We start from the raw sequence: 14,819 nt of genomic DNA on the forward strand, positions 1-14,819 counted from the left end.
ATTAGAGGTACTGATACGAATAGGTGGTGTATTGGCGTACACTACTTTTAATATGGTAGTTTGCCATTTGAGACACACCTCTTGTGCTACCGAGTCTTCTGGTTTTAATTTTTTTAATTACAAATACAAACTACTGCCAGCTCCACAGAGAGTTGTTTCCGTTCATGCAGGCATAGAACAAAAATGCTGGCTATCAGCTGCAGTTGTATTTGGTTTGAGTGGAACTTTTCACAGAAGCCGTGCCTGGTGTGTCACAGCTCTTATACATGAACACATACCCAGCCACATACCTGCATTGTGTGATGATAGACTCATTGAACCAGGAGGGGTTCTCTTCATCATCTGGTTTGTTTTCTGGATTGAGTTTGGAGATTTCATACACTGAAAGGCTGTTGTTAATGTAGCCCTTCATAGTGGGCTCATCATCAAGGCGGTAGGCGTATAGGTAGACTAGACGAGGGATCATATCAGAGGTAAACGCCATGATGAAGGCCTGGGATGACAAATAGTGCACGTTAAGTGAAAACAGATTTTTTTTCCCCATCTGTCTATCCATCTTTCTGTCTTTCAGTGTATAATGACATATACTCACAGCCACTTTAATTTCAAATTTACGAAGTGAGTGAGAGACCCTTGGCCTTTGCTACTCACATTTGTGACAACAGATAAAATAGCCACCACATTTAGGATCTCCTGCCAGGCTCCAATGTTCCGTGCCTTGGCCGCCACAGGCCTACGGAACTGTGTCGTGAACTTCCATGCATCCACTCGCACCTCCAGGATGTTGTTAAAGAGAGCAAGAAGTGGAGCAAGTGGAAATGAAGCCACAAATAATGTGATGAAACCAAACTGGATCACTTTAAAAAAAAAAAAAAAAACACAGTAACATCAGTTAATACACATTAAAACATGCTCAGACACTAATCACAGGCTCCTTGAAAGTGAATTAGAAATGATAAAACAGTGTAATTTTATATTTATGAATTTGTGAGGGTGGTATATAGCCAGAGGAAATTTTAAATATGAGTGAAAGCGTACCCATCTCTAGGTACTCGTAGAAGAGACCAAATTGGCCAAAGCTTTGCAAGTCATGGTCCTGCTCCCATCGGCTGTACCTGTTCTCTGGATGGTTTCGACCTTTCCTGCTGATCCACCAGTTCTTTAGTAACCTGATTTCACAGACACAAGTTAGGTTATGTATTATATCATTTCCTTTAAGAAATACAAGGTGAAGACATCTGTAATAATTCCTGGGATTAAATGCTGCTACAGTTTGTCTGTTTCATATTTTGCCAGTTTATTAGGTATCGGTACCTACATTTTTTTACCAACTGGTTGTTTTATCTGGTGCATTTAAGTGTGCTACAATGACTGCAGGGAGGGAAGCATGCGCAGATATTATTCGTGTGGATTTTTCTCACTGCAGAATTGAGAATTTCATGGTAGTGTGGTACAAGTGTATAATAATAAACTGGCAGCTCAGTTTTTTTTTTTTTTTTTTAAACAGTTATCAATCCTCTGATTTAATCATTTGAAGCCAATAAAAATCACATTAAAATGTTCAAGAATGTACTTTTTGTCATCTAACCAAGTCTAGTGAACACACATTTCCTACACATTTCCTTGTGTTGCTTGATGTATAATATACGGCCAAAATTTTGTTGACACCCAACACACACACTCATATGCCGGCCGTCCCCAAAGTGTTGCCAAAAAGTTGGAAGCACGCAATTGTCTAGAATGCCTTTGTATGCTGTAGCATTATGATTTCCCTTCACTGGAATTACCTTGCATTGCCCAAACATGTCCCAGCATGACAATTGTTTACCAAGGCTGGTGTGGAAGAATGAATGGCCTGCACAGCGCCCTGACCTCAACCCAGCAAAGGAAGGACCAGCTCCATATTAATGCCCATGGTTTTGGAAAGGGATGTTCAGCAAGCACATCTGGTTAAGATGGTCAGAGGCCACATACGTTTGGCCATATATTGTAGGATTACGATTTTTTATTTTTCACTCATTTCCTAATATTATATTCAAGCAGTTAACTTGTAACAAACACGTATTAGAATCACTCTTTCTAGAAGTTCTTGCTGAACCTCTAATGTTGCCCTATTGAGCATGTAATGCACTACATGGGTTTGAAAATGTGGTCAGAACACATAGTGAACAGGAAGCCATTTGAATTTTGGCCTGTCTTGAAAGGATTTTTTAAAAAATAATAAATTCCTGCATAAAGATGGTGGATATTTATGATTTGTATAAGAAATATCAAATGTAGCCAAATGTCAGTGACAAGAAAACATTACAGTATGTAAATAAATAAAAAGGAATCTGAAAAATTTGTTTATGAGAAAATTATAATATTGCCTGGTTGCGATTTACTGTGCTTAAGAAAGCGATAATTTGCACCGATCATTTGTGACATAAACGCATAGTGTAGTACTACTGCTAATTCTCCGTGTGTCTGTGGTTGTATAAGAGTATAGGCTAATTAATATATTAAACTTATTAGAACATTAAATTATCTAAATACTTAAAATTTAATGCAGTTGAGATCCAGGTGAGCCCTGACTCTGCATATCGTTTCCATTAGTTTCACTGTATGTACTAAATCATTTATTAGTTAATCAATAACACAATTTACGGTGAATAATAAACTGGACTTAAATGTTGTTAGGCCTAGCTCATGGGGACACTCACGGTAACAAGGCCTCCTGGATATTTCCCACCAGTTGTTTCCCTGTCATGACAATCACTAGCTGAGTGGTGAGTTCTATCAGACAGCCCCCTGGAGCACACTGCAAAAGATCATATGCTCAAATTATACAAGCAGCTGTGTATACTCTGAGGCAGTGCACGTGGAATTAGATTTGACAAATGAAGTGAATGTGAAACATACAGCATACGGTATGATTACAGAAAATACTGTAAACAGCAAAATATCAGTCCATAAAAATACAATATACAGTGCATTATGAAGGCTAGAATTTTATATTTGATGAACAGATTCAGCATTTATATATTCACTGTTGGTTTATATTTTATACATAATGTTTCAGTGACACATATACAGAAATACAACAAAACAATAGAACTCATTTTTAACAGACGGAAGACAAACCATCTCACCTCCTCATTTCTCAGTTTACTCCATTTCCCAATCATGTAGGTGTAGTTGCCTGGGTAACCCACAAACTTGCCTTTAAAGAAGGCAACATAGAAGCAGGAAGAGTAGTAGTTGACAAATTGGAACATGAACATCTTCATGGTCAGCTTGTTCTCATATTCCATATGTGTCTTGGGGATTTCTGTAGGCAAGGTCAAATATTCATCTCAAAAAATAATCATAAATAAAAGATAGATAAAGGACATCTGTTGTATAAAGCAAACTATGAAACAGTGTAAGTTTCCATGTATATGTTATAAGCTATGTCTGGCTTTTGAGAAAACTATGAAATACTATACACTATGAAATAAAGTGTTATAAAGGGGTAATATTAGTGAGCAATTTACAGTAAATTTTAAAAATGACAGTAAAGCTTTGTCTCACCCATATCAGTAATCCGTATAGCCACGTGCTCATAGAGCAAGTTGAGGATGAGGATGATAACAAAATTGATGCAGGATGCTGTAACTGAGGTGGCCAACTGTGGAGTAATCAGAGATCCCACAAGCTGGATCTTGCTGGTTGTGCTATCCTTCATTATGCTAGCGAAAGCAGCATAAACTGCTAACCTGTATGCAATCACTCCCATTATACAGGCCACGATCAGGAATGTCTTAAGAAGAAACAGAGGACAGATTACGGATTGATTGATTATCATAAGTTTTAAAGACTTGGGGATTTTGCAAACAAGCACAGTGACTCACCCAGAACAAAACTGTAGCTCCAGAGAAGCAGAAGCGAGCACACTTGCTGGTTAAAGGCAAATATGGCTCCATTTCCTGAGATAAATCAGAGTTTGTGTCATTACAACTACATAGACAAATTCAGTGAATACTCCCTATGGTCTTAATATTGCAAAACCTAAACTAATAATTGGGATTTTAAAGGTCAGGCAAAGGTACAGCAAATGATAGAAAGTAAAAAAAGGTTCTCTTAAAGGACAGAGTGAATTGCTGCAGAGTGATGACCACACTGCTTTGAAGTACCTGTGTGACACGATTGGGACGGCGGTCGGTGCACTTCAACTCGAACTCGGGTCTGATCTGAAGCTGCTGCTGCTCCTCTTCAAAATCCACTAAGTCCCACTCGTACTCCAGCCTCGCCTGCCTCCGCTTCCATAATTCCAGAAATAGAGTTACTGTAGGAGTGCAAAAGAGTAAAAGAAAAAGACAAACAACAAGGAAGAAAGAAAATGAATATGGGACTGGTGAAATCAAATGTATAGTTTATTGCCATATGGCTACACAGCAAATGCGGCTGCAGACATATCCTTGTGTATATGATATTCTTAATATTCTTATTACTGAGAGGGAGATCGCTCCGGGACCTCTAATTAACATTTCTATCATGCATCATTTACAAAGATCCACTGTGCATGCTCTGCTTTAAAATGAAGCAATTACTGAAATTCATTCAGCTTCCCCAAGTTGACAAATTAATCAGATAAATAGTTATCAAATTGGCTCTGCTTCATCCAACCCATTTATGTATTTCTATCCCATGAGACCAGTCTGGCGTTCTCAGTTTGTTTGTAATGGTTTCCTACCTGTAGGTGGCAGTGTTTGAATATGGTGAGGACAAACTTACCCCAAATTCCCATGAAGATGGCAAAGAACACTGTTCCTTCATTGTCAAATAGATGGGATTGCTAAAGGTAGAAAAGAAGAGACATGAAACTACAAGCTGACAAGAGATGGGATCAAATATTCTTAATCAAACCACATAACTATTCAAAAGTTAAGCAAGAGAATTACGTGTGCTGTATTCGTACAAGTATTTGGTACTTGTGAACACAAAATATTTTTAGATATCATTTTATTTATTTATTTGTGAAACATGTATTTGCTTATAGTTTATTTGTAAATTATGTAACAAAAACCTAGCTAAATGGAGCTGTGGCACTTATTTACTTAATAACAAAATATGTTTTCATTTGAAAAGTATGATTTTTGTATTCACTTAACTTAAATTTGACCTAACCCATATCATCACAATTAGCCAATCACATTTGGGGTTCAGGGGCAATTTAATGCTTTGGAACCAAATACACTTCAAAAACCTCATAATTTAGACAGCATAATGGACAGCAACTGGGCATTAATGACAATGAGATAACTCACCCATGATGACAAACAAGTTGAGTTCAGTTTCCAGTAGGTGCATTTCTTATCACACAGAGGACACATGACAATGGTTCCGCCAATACTGGAGTCACAGATCTCTTTACTGAATAATTAATAAATAATAAAAGAGGGCAAAAAATACAGGTCAGTTTATAAGTAGGCAATTTCAAACTTTCTGCTATTTCAAAGCGACACAAACTTCACAATAATTAAGAATATCTAAATCACAAACTGAGATATTATACATCAATGTCAGTCAGCATTTTAAGTGCTTATGCAAAACAAAATAGGTGTATTCATGGTTATTAATGATTAAAAGTCAAATGAGCAAAATGCTAATTAGACCAAGTGAATCCAGGTGTTTTTTTCCCTCATGAGACGTAAAACAGTATTAATAGCATCCTGACCTTGTTATGTTATCATCATAGCTGAGCAAACCGTAGACAAAACAGATGACACCCATGACAGCAGCAAAGAACAGCATCTCTGTGTAGAAGCCTAGCCAGGCAAAATAGATGCCAATCTTCTCACCATAGTATTTCCTGTTAAAGGCAAACAGAAAGCATCACTTTCATTACACTTTGATATACAACGTTCGAAGTGTGAACTGCACCATTAGCTGACAGCACACTAGCCAGGAATTAATACTTATCTAATATTAATATTATTATTAATAAATCTGAGTAATATAATAATTCCTGAACTCAGGATGCTAAAATGCTGCTAGTTAATTAGCTAACATTGTGATAGATTTGTATTTCCCATCATTTATTTCAGTGTTCCTCTGTGTTGTCTTCATAAGCTATTAGGGATGAATTATAAATGTCTTGCTGTAATCCAAGCATGTTACTTTCAATCTCTAGCTAATTGCTAGCCAAGCTGAACTGGCAGCTAGAAGTAATGATATACTGTTAACAAGCAGCTAATCAGTCTAGGTGAAAAATTACAAAACAGTGAAAAGCTTAGCGTCGTAGTACATTATTCAGTCTGCTCATTATAATGAAAACAAGCATTATGTTTATTCCAAATTAAGCACACTGTCAAACACTTGAAAGCTTTCAAAACCAAGCATATTTAAAGCCTTTGTATAAACTCTATAATGTGTGACTGCAAATACACTATGCATACTGTTACAATCCAAGACTGGACCAAATAACTTTATCATTAAACATGTGAAAAGGAGGTGCGCCACAGAATAATTTCAGTCATTATTGGAATTTTATCATACATGTCGCCGTGAATATGCCAAGAAGAAAACTAAGAACAGAGTCAGAATCTACTCTGCACTAGAGACTGGTGCATTGGGACCAGGACCCTGAAGACTAAACAAAAAATTTGGGTGTGTGTGTGATTTTTATTTTCATGTGGACAAAAGCCAATGGTCAGACAGAAAGCTTGCTGATGTAAAGAAAGGACACATTGATTAAGATGGGTTGGTAGAGTAAAATGCAGAAAATGGTAACAAAGCATTTGTCTAATGTCCATTGTAGTAGCCACGAAATGGTTCCACATAGCCGAATGCCAAAAATGCATGAATATAACCTGTATGCTTTGTGCACCTTATTACGAGTTTCTATGCTTTGGTCCTGCCACAAATTTTGAGAGAGCTGGTTTTTTCTTTTTCTTTTTAAATGAGTCATGGGGTGGCATATCTGTGGTCATTTTAGATGTCTTGCCTCGTCCCATTCAGTGAACTTCAGCAAGTGTTGTAACCACTTTCTTCCTTGTCAGTGCACTTTGTCTTGGGGTTTGGTAAATTTAGTAATAACACTTTCTGTTAATTCTGTGGTCTGTGACCAATACACCCGCAATTGTGGCACTAACGATTGTCTTCTATTTAGTTAATTGCATATTCATATTAAAGTTCAAACTGTTTTATAGATGACACATAGGGCTAATCGCCATGCATTACTACCCTGTTGAGTCATCTGGAATTGTTATTTAATTACTTACTTATAAATAAAGTTTGTCAATGTTTCTAACCTAAGCATTTTCACTTCATTAAGCATTTTCTCATTAAGGTATAATGTACATTTCCCATATTTTCCCTTGACTTTGTGTTTCTCACACCATCAAAGATTTTCCCACCTGATGAGGTTAAGAGGTTGTTCTTTGTAGAAGCAGAGAAAGCGAGCCCAGTACTTATACAGGTGAAATCTCTCACTCTCACACTGTGGATCCTTTGCTCTCTTCCAATAGCGGCACTAAAAAGCAAAAAGAAACAAGGGACATTAAGCAATGCAGAGCTCAAGTTTGCAAAAAAGAAATGAGATTATAAAGAAATGCCGGTCTTACATCATGGAGCGGGTAGGCAGATGTGTAGGTGCCATTGTTCAGGAGTCTCTTAATTCCGGTCTTTTCTCTATCTACTCGATCCTTCTTGTAGTATGGACATCGTGTAAGAATATAATAGACCTGAAAGAATTATAGAGAAAAAAAACTACATAAACTGTTACCAAAAGGAGCACTTAGATTTAAGCCTTCAAAACTTACGATCCTGTTGCGGGTGGAGGGTGGGAAGAAGGTCGCCCTGTCCTCAATCAGGAAGAAGTCGACTTTGTTCTTGTTGAAGGGTGCAGTGAAGTAATCAGGTTCGGGCTTCATGATGTTCCTGGGAAGGCGGATGGGCTGTGTGAGCCAAGCCAGTGAGATTTCCCTTCCTTTCGGGATATCCGTCTTCTTAAACGGCACCTTGATCTTCAGCACCTCTGCATAGGTGGCCAAGACTTCCCATGGCGCATGAATTTTCAGGTAGTATGTTTTACGGTCATCTGACTCCTTCAGAGAGGCAGTGAAAAGGAAATGAGAAATAAAATTCTCATTCTCTTTTTTTGGACTGTTTACTCATTGACCTCTAGGTGGTATCTGTGCAATTCAGTTCTCACCAATTTATCCTCAGTCTCCAGCTCCAGACCTGCCTTCTCAAGGTTGGCTTCAAACTCTCTTCTCCTCTCCTTAAAAAAAAAAAAAAGATAGAGGCAGACGTATGAACACACACATAAAATTATGTATTAGTAAACAGTTAAGGAGTCAACACAGTGGTACAACAGGTAGCATTGCTGTCTCACAGCTCCAGGGGCCCCGAATTCCTGAGCTCAGGTTACTGACTGTGTAGGGTTTTGCATGTGCCCACATGGGATTCTTCCTGGTTCTCTGGTCCTCCTACCTCCAAAAACATGCTGGCAAGTGGATTGGCTAACTAAATTGTTGTGTGAGTGTGTGTAATGTGTAATGAGAGTGTGATTATGTGTGTGTGAATAGTGCCCTGCCATGGACTGGCATTCTAACCAGGGTGAATTCCCACCTTGCACCCATTGTCCCCAGGATAGGCTCTGGCTCCACCGCAACCCTGACCAGGATAAAGTGCTTACTGAAGATGAACGAATATATAGGTAAGGTTTTGCATTATTCCAAACAAGCTCACTTATGAAACGAATGGTCAAAGGAACTGCTGTTTAGCTGTTCGGCTGCTCTTGATGAACATACTGAATCCATAGATACTCAATCACTCATGATTTAATATCCTTCTCTAGAAGGAGAGAACACACAAACTCCTAGGGGTTGTGCGATACGTATTGCCTACGATAATATCTTAATTGTTGTTTTAACGATGTGCGAGCTGACATTATTGAGTATGTCACTTACTTTGCAAAAACTAAACAAAAAACACCTTGAGTGTCCTTGACAACTAACTTGTTTCACCATCTGCGAATTAACCACCACACAGAATATGAAGAATGTGAAAAGCTTCGGGAGTCAGCTGTCCACGACACACCTAAACCAGCCAAGATAGCAGCACAAAAACACACTCAGAAAACTTTAGCAGAATCATTCTGCGAAAATTTGCTTTACAGATGGCAAGACATAAACGCTGTCACCAACTACATCACAAAAGACAATGTGCCAATTCAAGAGGTTGAGAGAGATGGTTTCAAACCATACTGTATTGTTTTTACTTGAATGCTTCAATTTTAAGTTAATAAATAAGACCTCTCTTCCTTAAATATGGTGTTTCCATTAATATCATTAGAAAGCAAAAATTAATGTCCTATTAACAAGAGAGAGCTAGTACAACATAAGACTTTTACAAATATGTTTTTGAAGGATGCAAAATATCGTCTACTTATCGTTATCAACAAAATCCCAGAAAATATCAAGATACAATTTTTGTCAATAACACACACGCCTATTGCCTCCATGTGTCATGCTATTTAACTGAAATTCGCTCTCACTTTAAGGATGAGGAAAGTGGATTTAAAAAAAGTTAACTGTGTTGTAATACGTAACAAGAGGTGTGACAAGACGAGATTTATTGCTGAGCAACAAGCCCAATTAAGGCAGTGCATGTGACTAATGTACTAAATGGACTAAAATATACTACATGTAACAAATATACTAAATGACAAGAAGAAGAAGACTGGAATAGGAAGTGGCTGATCACGTGGCCTTTGTAGATAATCATTTTCTGGATCATTTATCAAACTGTGTAATTCACTGCTGCAACACTGTTAATCATGTGACGACTGCTGGCAGTTTCTCAACCATCACATCATATGGTTGCTCCATCATAACTTCTGACACACACACCATTTTAGGAGTCGTGATAGCTCTACTGGGAACGGTGAAGAAAGTGGTGTGTGTGTCAGAAATTACTGAATTAGTTGGAATTAGAATAGTTACTCAGAGAATCAGCAAATCTGTCTGAACAAAAGTTTACATACCGCTTTCTTGTCTCCGTCTTTGTCGTCAGTGTAGGACAGGACAAAATCGATGCGTCGTATGCCATCTCTGAAATACACAGAGTCATTGTTCTGCTGCAGCTTATCAATCTAAAAACAAAGAATGGGTAAGACAAAAAGAGTGGTCAAAGAGGAGCACAAGCAATAGATTCACAGATTCACACATTCTACAAATAGTATAATATAACATGGGGTTCTCTCAACCATGAACTACTAACTGGTAAGATATGTGTATGAATTGCAAAACTATTAGTTGTATCAAGTATCAAGTAGTTGTTGACAATCATTAATGCAGTTACAATGCTGTTTTGGGACGACACCAATACATAAAGATAAAGCACCGATTTTTGCCTTCATAAGTAAGCCATGCAACACACACACACACACACACACACACAGAAATAATGATTATTCAGCAAAACATTCTCTCTTGCATGCCTACAAATTTTCATACAAGTTTTTATGCAATGGTGGTAATAGTGGTACAGAACACAAGTGAGAGAGGTCATGAGGTCAAGAATTACATCCACAAACATTGCAGTTACCACTACATAAAAAGGCAAATTAATACAAATGTTCACCTATGAATACACAAACACACTCTGCACACATGCAATCATGTGGACAGATTTGCATTTTCTTATCAGCTGTTCTAAACTTAGCATTATTAATAGAACAGCACACAGTGAGTAGCTCTTGTGTACTAATACTCTGCCCTCCTGTCTCTGTCAACAGAAATCATGTGTTAAGTAGGTGGCTATGTATTATACAGCTTCCACAGTAAGCCATAATTAGTGGACCATAAACTATTTGTGTCAAGTTAAGCACCCAGACACCCCACTGTATTCTCAAGTTTACACTGTACCCATTACACAACACTACAAAACACTGCAAATGTAACTTTTGGTGGTTCTATTATGCTACTGCGAGGGATGATCATTCATAAACATTCACACGGCCCTGTTATTACACGACACGCAACTGAAGCCTGAGGAGTAAAAATGAAACGGAAAAGACAGGATGCAACTGGTCACAGATTAGAGAGAATTCACTGGAGCAAAAATGTTACACCTGTTTTGACATAATTTCACTGAAAATATGTAATTTTTAAATGTTTTAAATAGTTGAGTACATCCATACATACTGTATTTGATATCACACATTACATATCAAATCTTAGGCATGAAGAGGCATCATAGTGCATGAAGCTTAATGCAAGATTTAGATATTTGACTTTATGCTTATTTAAGATGCCATTACTGTTATTATATTGCTATTCTTATAATAAGTGCTGTCAGTGTTATTATTGCTGTTATTGTTTCTGTAAGTGTATTGGTTTTAATATTGCTTGTTTTATTGTTAGTGCTGTTAGTAATTGTTTGTAGTGTTTTTAAACATGGTTAGTGTTCTTGTTATTAGTGTTATTATTTGTTATTATTGCTGTTATTGTAGTGGTTGTTGTTATTGCTAGTGGTGGTGGTGTTAGTAACTCATTTCAGTGGCCACTTTATCCTGTTCAGGGTCGCAGTGGATTCAGAGCATAGCCTGGGAACACTGGGCGGGAAGCATGAATACATCGTGGATGGGTAACCATGCAAGGTACCATGCACATACTCACTCGTACTTAGGGGAAATTTATCTTAGCCAATCCACCTACCGGCATGTTTTTGTAAGGTGGGAGGAAACCAGAGAACCCAGAGGAAATCCATGCGGACTTGGGGAGAACATGCACAGAAACTCAGCACAGAGAGAGACCCGAGCTCAGGAATGAACTGAGTACCCTGGAGCTGGGAGGTGACAATGCTACCCACTGTGATACCTCACTGTTGTTCTTAGTGTTGTTATTGTTGTTTTACTATGGCTGTGTTATTGTGGAGAGTAATATAGTAATTAGGAAAGCAATATCCAAATGCTGGCTTCGTCACTGTAAATGCCTTAGTCTGACTGGTAATTAAATGGGTGAAAGCTAATCCATATGAATTATTTCAGAGAGACACTCTGTATCTTGGGCTTGTTAGTGCAGAAGGAGCTCAGTTCACTTTGGCACACAATAGTTCTTCAAAAAGCCATCAGAATGAGTTATTGCATGGTATTGATCACTTCTGACTACAGCAGTGTCCCAGGCTAACCACAGCAGCAATTAATCAGAAATAAAGAAGAAGACTGACACTACCAGAGAAGTGTCTAAAAATCTATGTGCTCAGTAAATCATTGAGCTGCAAATAAACAAGTATATTTAACATGATTCTCTTTAACTATAGGTCTAAATATACTGGCTAGTACATATGCATACTTTAATATGGAGTCAGGTTGCTATACTTGTTTCTGAGTTACACACCATTCCTCATCCACACAAATACATACCCACACACAGTGGATGAAAGTGTTGTGACTATAATGTTCCATCCTTTTTGTAAGCTATCACATGAGGCTGTACAAAAAACACTATCATGATTATTATTCATAGTATCGAAAATAAAGATTTGCCTAGCACACTGAACAACCCCACTGTTTATAATGATAAAAAAAATACAATTTCTTAAAATCTAATTCTACTGTAAATGTTCATGCATCCTGAGCATACCTCAATTTGAGTCTGCATGTCACTTACAAACCAGTACTAAGTCCTAGAAGTCCTGATGAATAGATATGGTGAATAGCGCGGATCCAGGGGATTCATATGCTTGCATGACTCACACTGAAAGCTGGACTCACTCGTACCCTGTAGATAAGAGGTCAGCTAGTTTACTCCCCCTGTATCCTGTGTTAATGTGAAACTGGCAAAGCTTCCCGATATTCCTTCCTTCAAAACCTTCAGCTTGGGGCCTGGTTAATTTCCTGGAAAAATGTATTTCTCATAAAACTGAAAAGGTTTACTGTAGTGCTTCATATACCGGAATTCCTGTGAGCTATGAAATCCCACCATTTGGCTTCTGTACTCTACAATTTAGAAGTACATGAAGGACAGCTGCATTTTCTACCACCACCAGATATTTTTAGCTAGCTTATGGCACTCATACTTCAGCCAAACACACACACACACATACTTTTTGAAATAAAAATGTGTAGGCTGTGAGGCCTTTCGTAGCAACAGTCATCCTGAGAACAACTGTCAAACGAGGATAACTGGGGCAATCGGTCTGTTTCACTTATCTGTTCACAGCAAGGACAAGCTTTAGTTTTAGAACAAAATGCTCAACTGTATACAGAAATATTTAAAATAATTACATTTGTAGATCCAAAACATGTAATAGATATTGCAAGAGTTCATCTAATTAGATGATTCAACCTTCATAAATATTGTGCCATTTCCCATCTGTAATAATTCTCAAACATTAAAAAATAAGCTTATCAAGCTTGCCATATGTCATCTTCTGAATACATAGTTTTGTATAAAAGATGCAATTTATAGAGATCAATGCTACATGTGCCTCTTCAAACTAACAAACAAAAAGTTGTGCATGTTGTTTGCAGGCGTGTACGATCCAGCTTTTTAAAAATTCTGATATGACATGGTAGTAATCATCAGTGTGATGTGCTTGATTAAAATGTATTTTACCAAACAGTAGTTAAACCTAGGAAAATATGAGACCATTCCTTTTTTGTTTCCTTTTTAGGTGCCAAAGGAAGGCTGTCTGCAGGCAGGAACTGAAGTTGCGAGAGTAGGGGAAAACTGATAAGCCATGTTGTATGGTATTCACTGGAGCCAACTGTTTGGTCATATCACAATTTCCTAGAATTGAGAAAATGTCAATTCAACTGTATTTTTTCACTCTGTCTCCGCATCTCTTGTCAATTTCGCTTTGCTGCTTTCTATTTTGAACATAGGGAGAGCATACCAACTTTATTGCCTCCTACATAGTTAGGAGGATGTCAGAAACATGGCGAAAACCTCAAAGATTACAGCTTCCGTGTGTGTCATGTTCTAACATCAAAAGACATGCAAAGACCAAGCTTCTTTGAATAGCCAATCTGCCTAAGACGCCGCCTACAGATAAGCGAATCGTAGTGTCTCTTGTACATAAATGCATCTATTTCTAAAATGATCGATTAATTCAATGATAAATATCCATGTCTGTGCATCTGTTTCACATTTACAAAATACACATTAACACTAAACCCAATTACCTACATTATAGTACAAGGCTCCTGTGTTTATATTTGTGATTATGAACGTAATTTTATATTATAATTATTATTCATAATTTATTATGTAATATACCTGCTATAAATACTGTGTATGTTAATTTTGATTATTTAACTGTAAATCAAACATTTTTTAGGTTGTTAAAAGATGTGTAAACTTGAGCAGAATCATACAGATATGCCAGAGATGAAACTGATAAATGAGGAAGCTGTTGGTGGAAAATGAGCACACTCCTTTTACCATAAGATCTGACTGTACGCAACTTTGTTTAAGGACCAATGGAAGAGACGTAAAAAGAACAATACAATTTGTTGCCTAACAGTTTAGGATTTGCTAATTTTGCAATTAAAGGAAGTACGCATTCCTCTTTCTTCTTGCATTTGTAATTCAAATATTATAACAGCGTGGTTTAATCTCTACACTGAAGTATATGAATCCAAGCACACCATTTAGCTCTAAAGAAATCCAAAAGAATTCAGATTAGTTTGCGTGTGGTGGGGGGTGAGGTGTTTGCTTTCCGGTTCTGCTAGAGGAAGAATCTCTAAAAAGTATATCTTCAAGATACTTGTGCTTCATAGACTGAAATTGTATTCTGTTACACGCCGGTAATATGGGCATTAAATCATTGAGTTCTGATATCTT

At 37.4% G+C, this 14,819-nt stretch overlaps 1 protein-coding gene across 1 annotated transcript in view; it reads right to left on the reverse strand.

The window, feature by feature from the left end:
• The window catches only part of ano5b (anoctamin 5b), a 29,736-nt gene that overhangs the window by 2,854 nt on the left and 12,063 nt on the right, over positions 1-14,819 (reverse strand). Inside the window, exons 4-19 of the mRNA XM_026937537.3 lie at positions 10,013-10,120; positions 8,177-8,245; positions 7,785-8,069; positions 7,587-7,706; positions 7,380-7,495; positions 5,699-5,833; positions 5,289-5,394; positions 4,756-4,816; positions 4,155-4,306; positions 3,873-3,947; positions 3,553-3,781; positions 3,132-3,310; positions 2,703-2,800; positions 1,039-1,169; positions 652-857; positions 291-493 (exon numbers count right to left, since the gene is read on the reverse strand). Coding sequence (XP_026793338.3) covers positions 291-493; positions 652-857; positions 1,039-1,169; positions 2,703-2,800; positions 3,132-3,310; positions 3,553-3,781; positions 3,873-3,947; positions 4,155-4,306; positions 4,756-4,816; positions 5,289-5,394; positions 5,699-5,833; positions 7,380-7,495; positions 7,587-7,706; positions 7,785-8,069; positions 8,177-8,245; positions 10,013-10,120 — 2,273 coding nt within the window. The remainder of the gene's footprint in view (positions 1-290; positions 494-651; positions 858-1,038; positions 1,170-2,702; positions 2,801-3,131; positions 3,311-3,552; positions 3,782-3,872; positions 3,948-4,154; positions 4,307-4,755; positions 4,817-5,288; positions 5,395-5,698; positions 5,834-7,379; positions 7,496-7,586; positions 7,707-7,784; positions 8,070-8,176; positions 8,246-10,012; positions 10,121-14,819) is intronic.

This window comes from Pangasianodon hypophthalmus, chromosome 25 (assembly GCF_027358585.1).
Source record: "Pangasianodon hypophthalmus isolate fPanHyp1 chromosome 25, fPanHyp1.pri, whole genome shotgun sequence".
NCBI lineage: Eukaryota > Metazoa > Chordata > Actinopteri > Siluriformes > Pangasiidae > Pangasianodon > Pangasianodon hypophthalmus.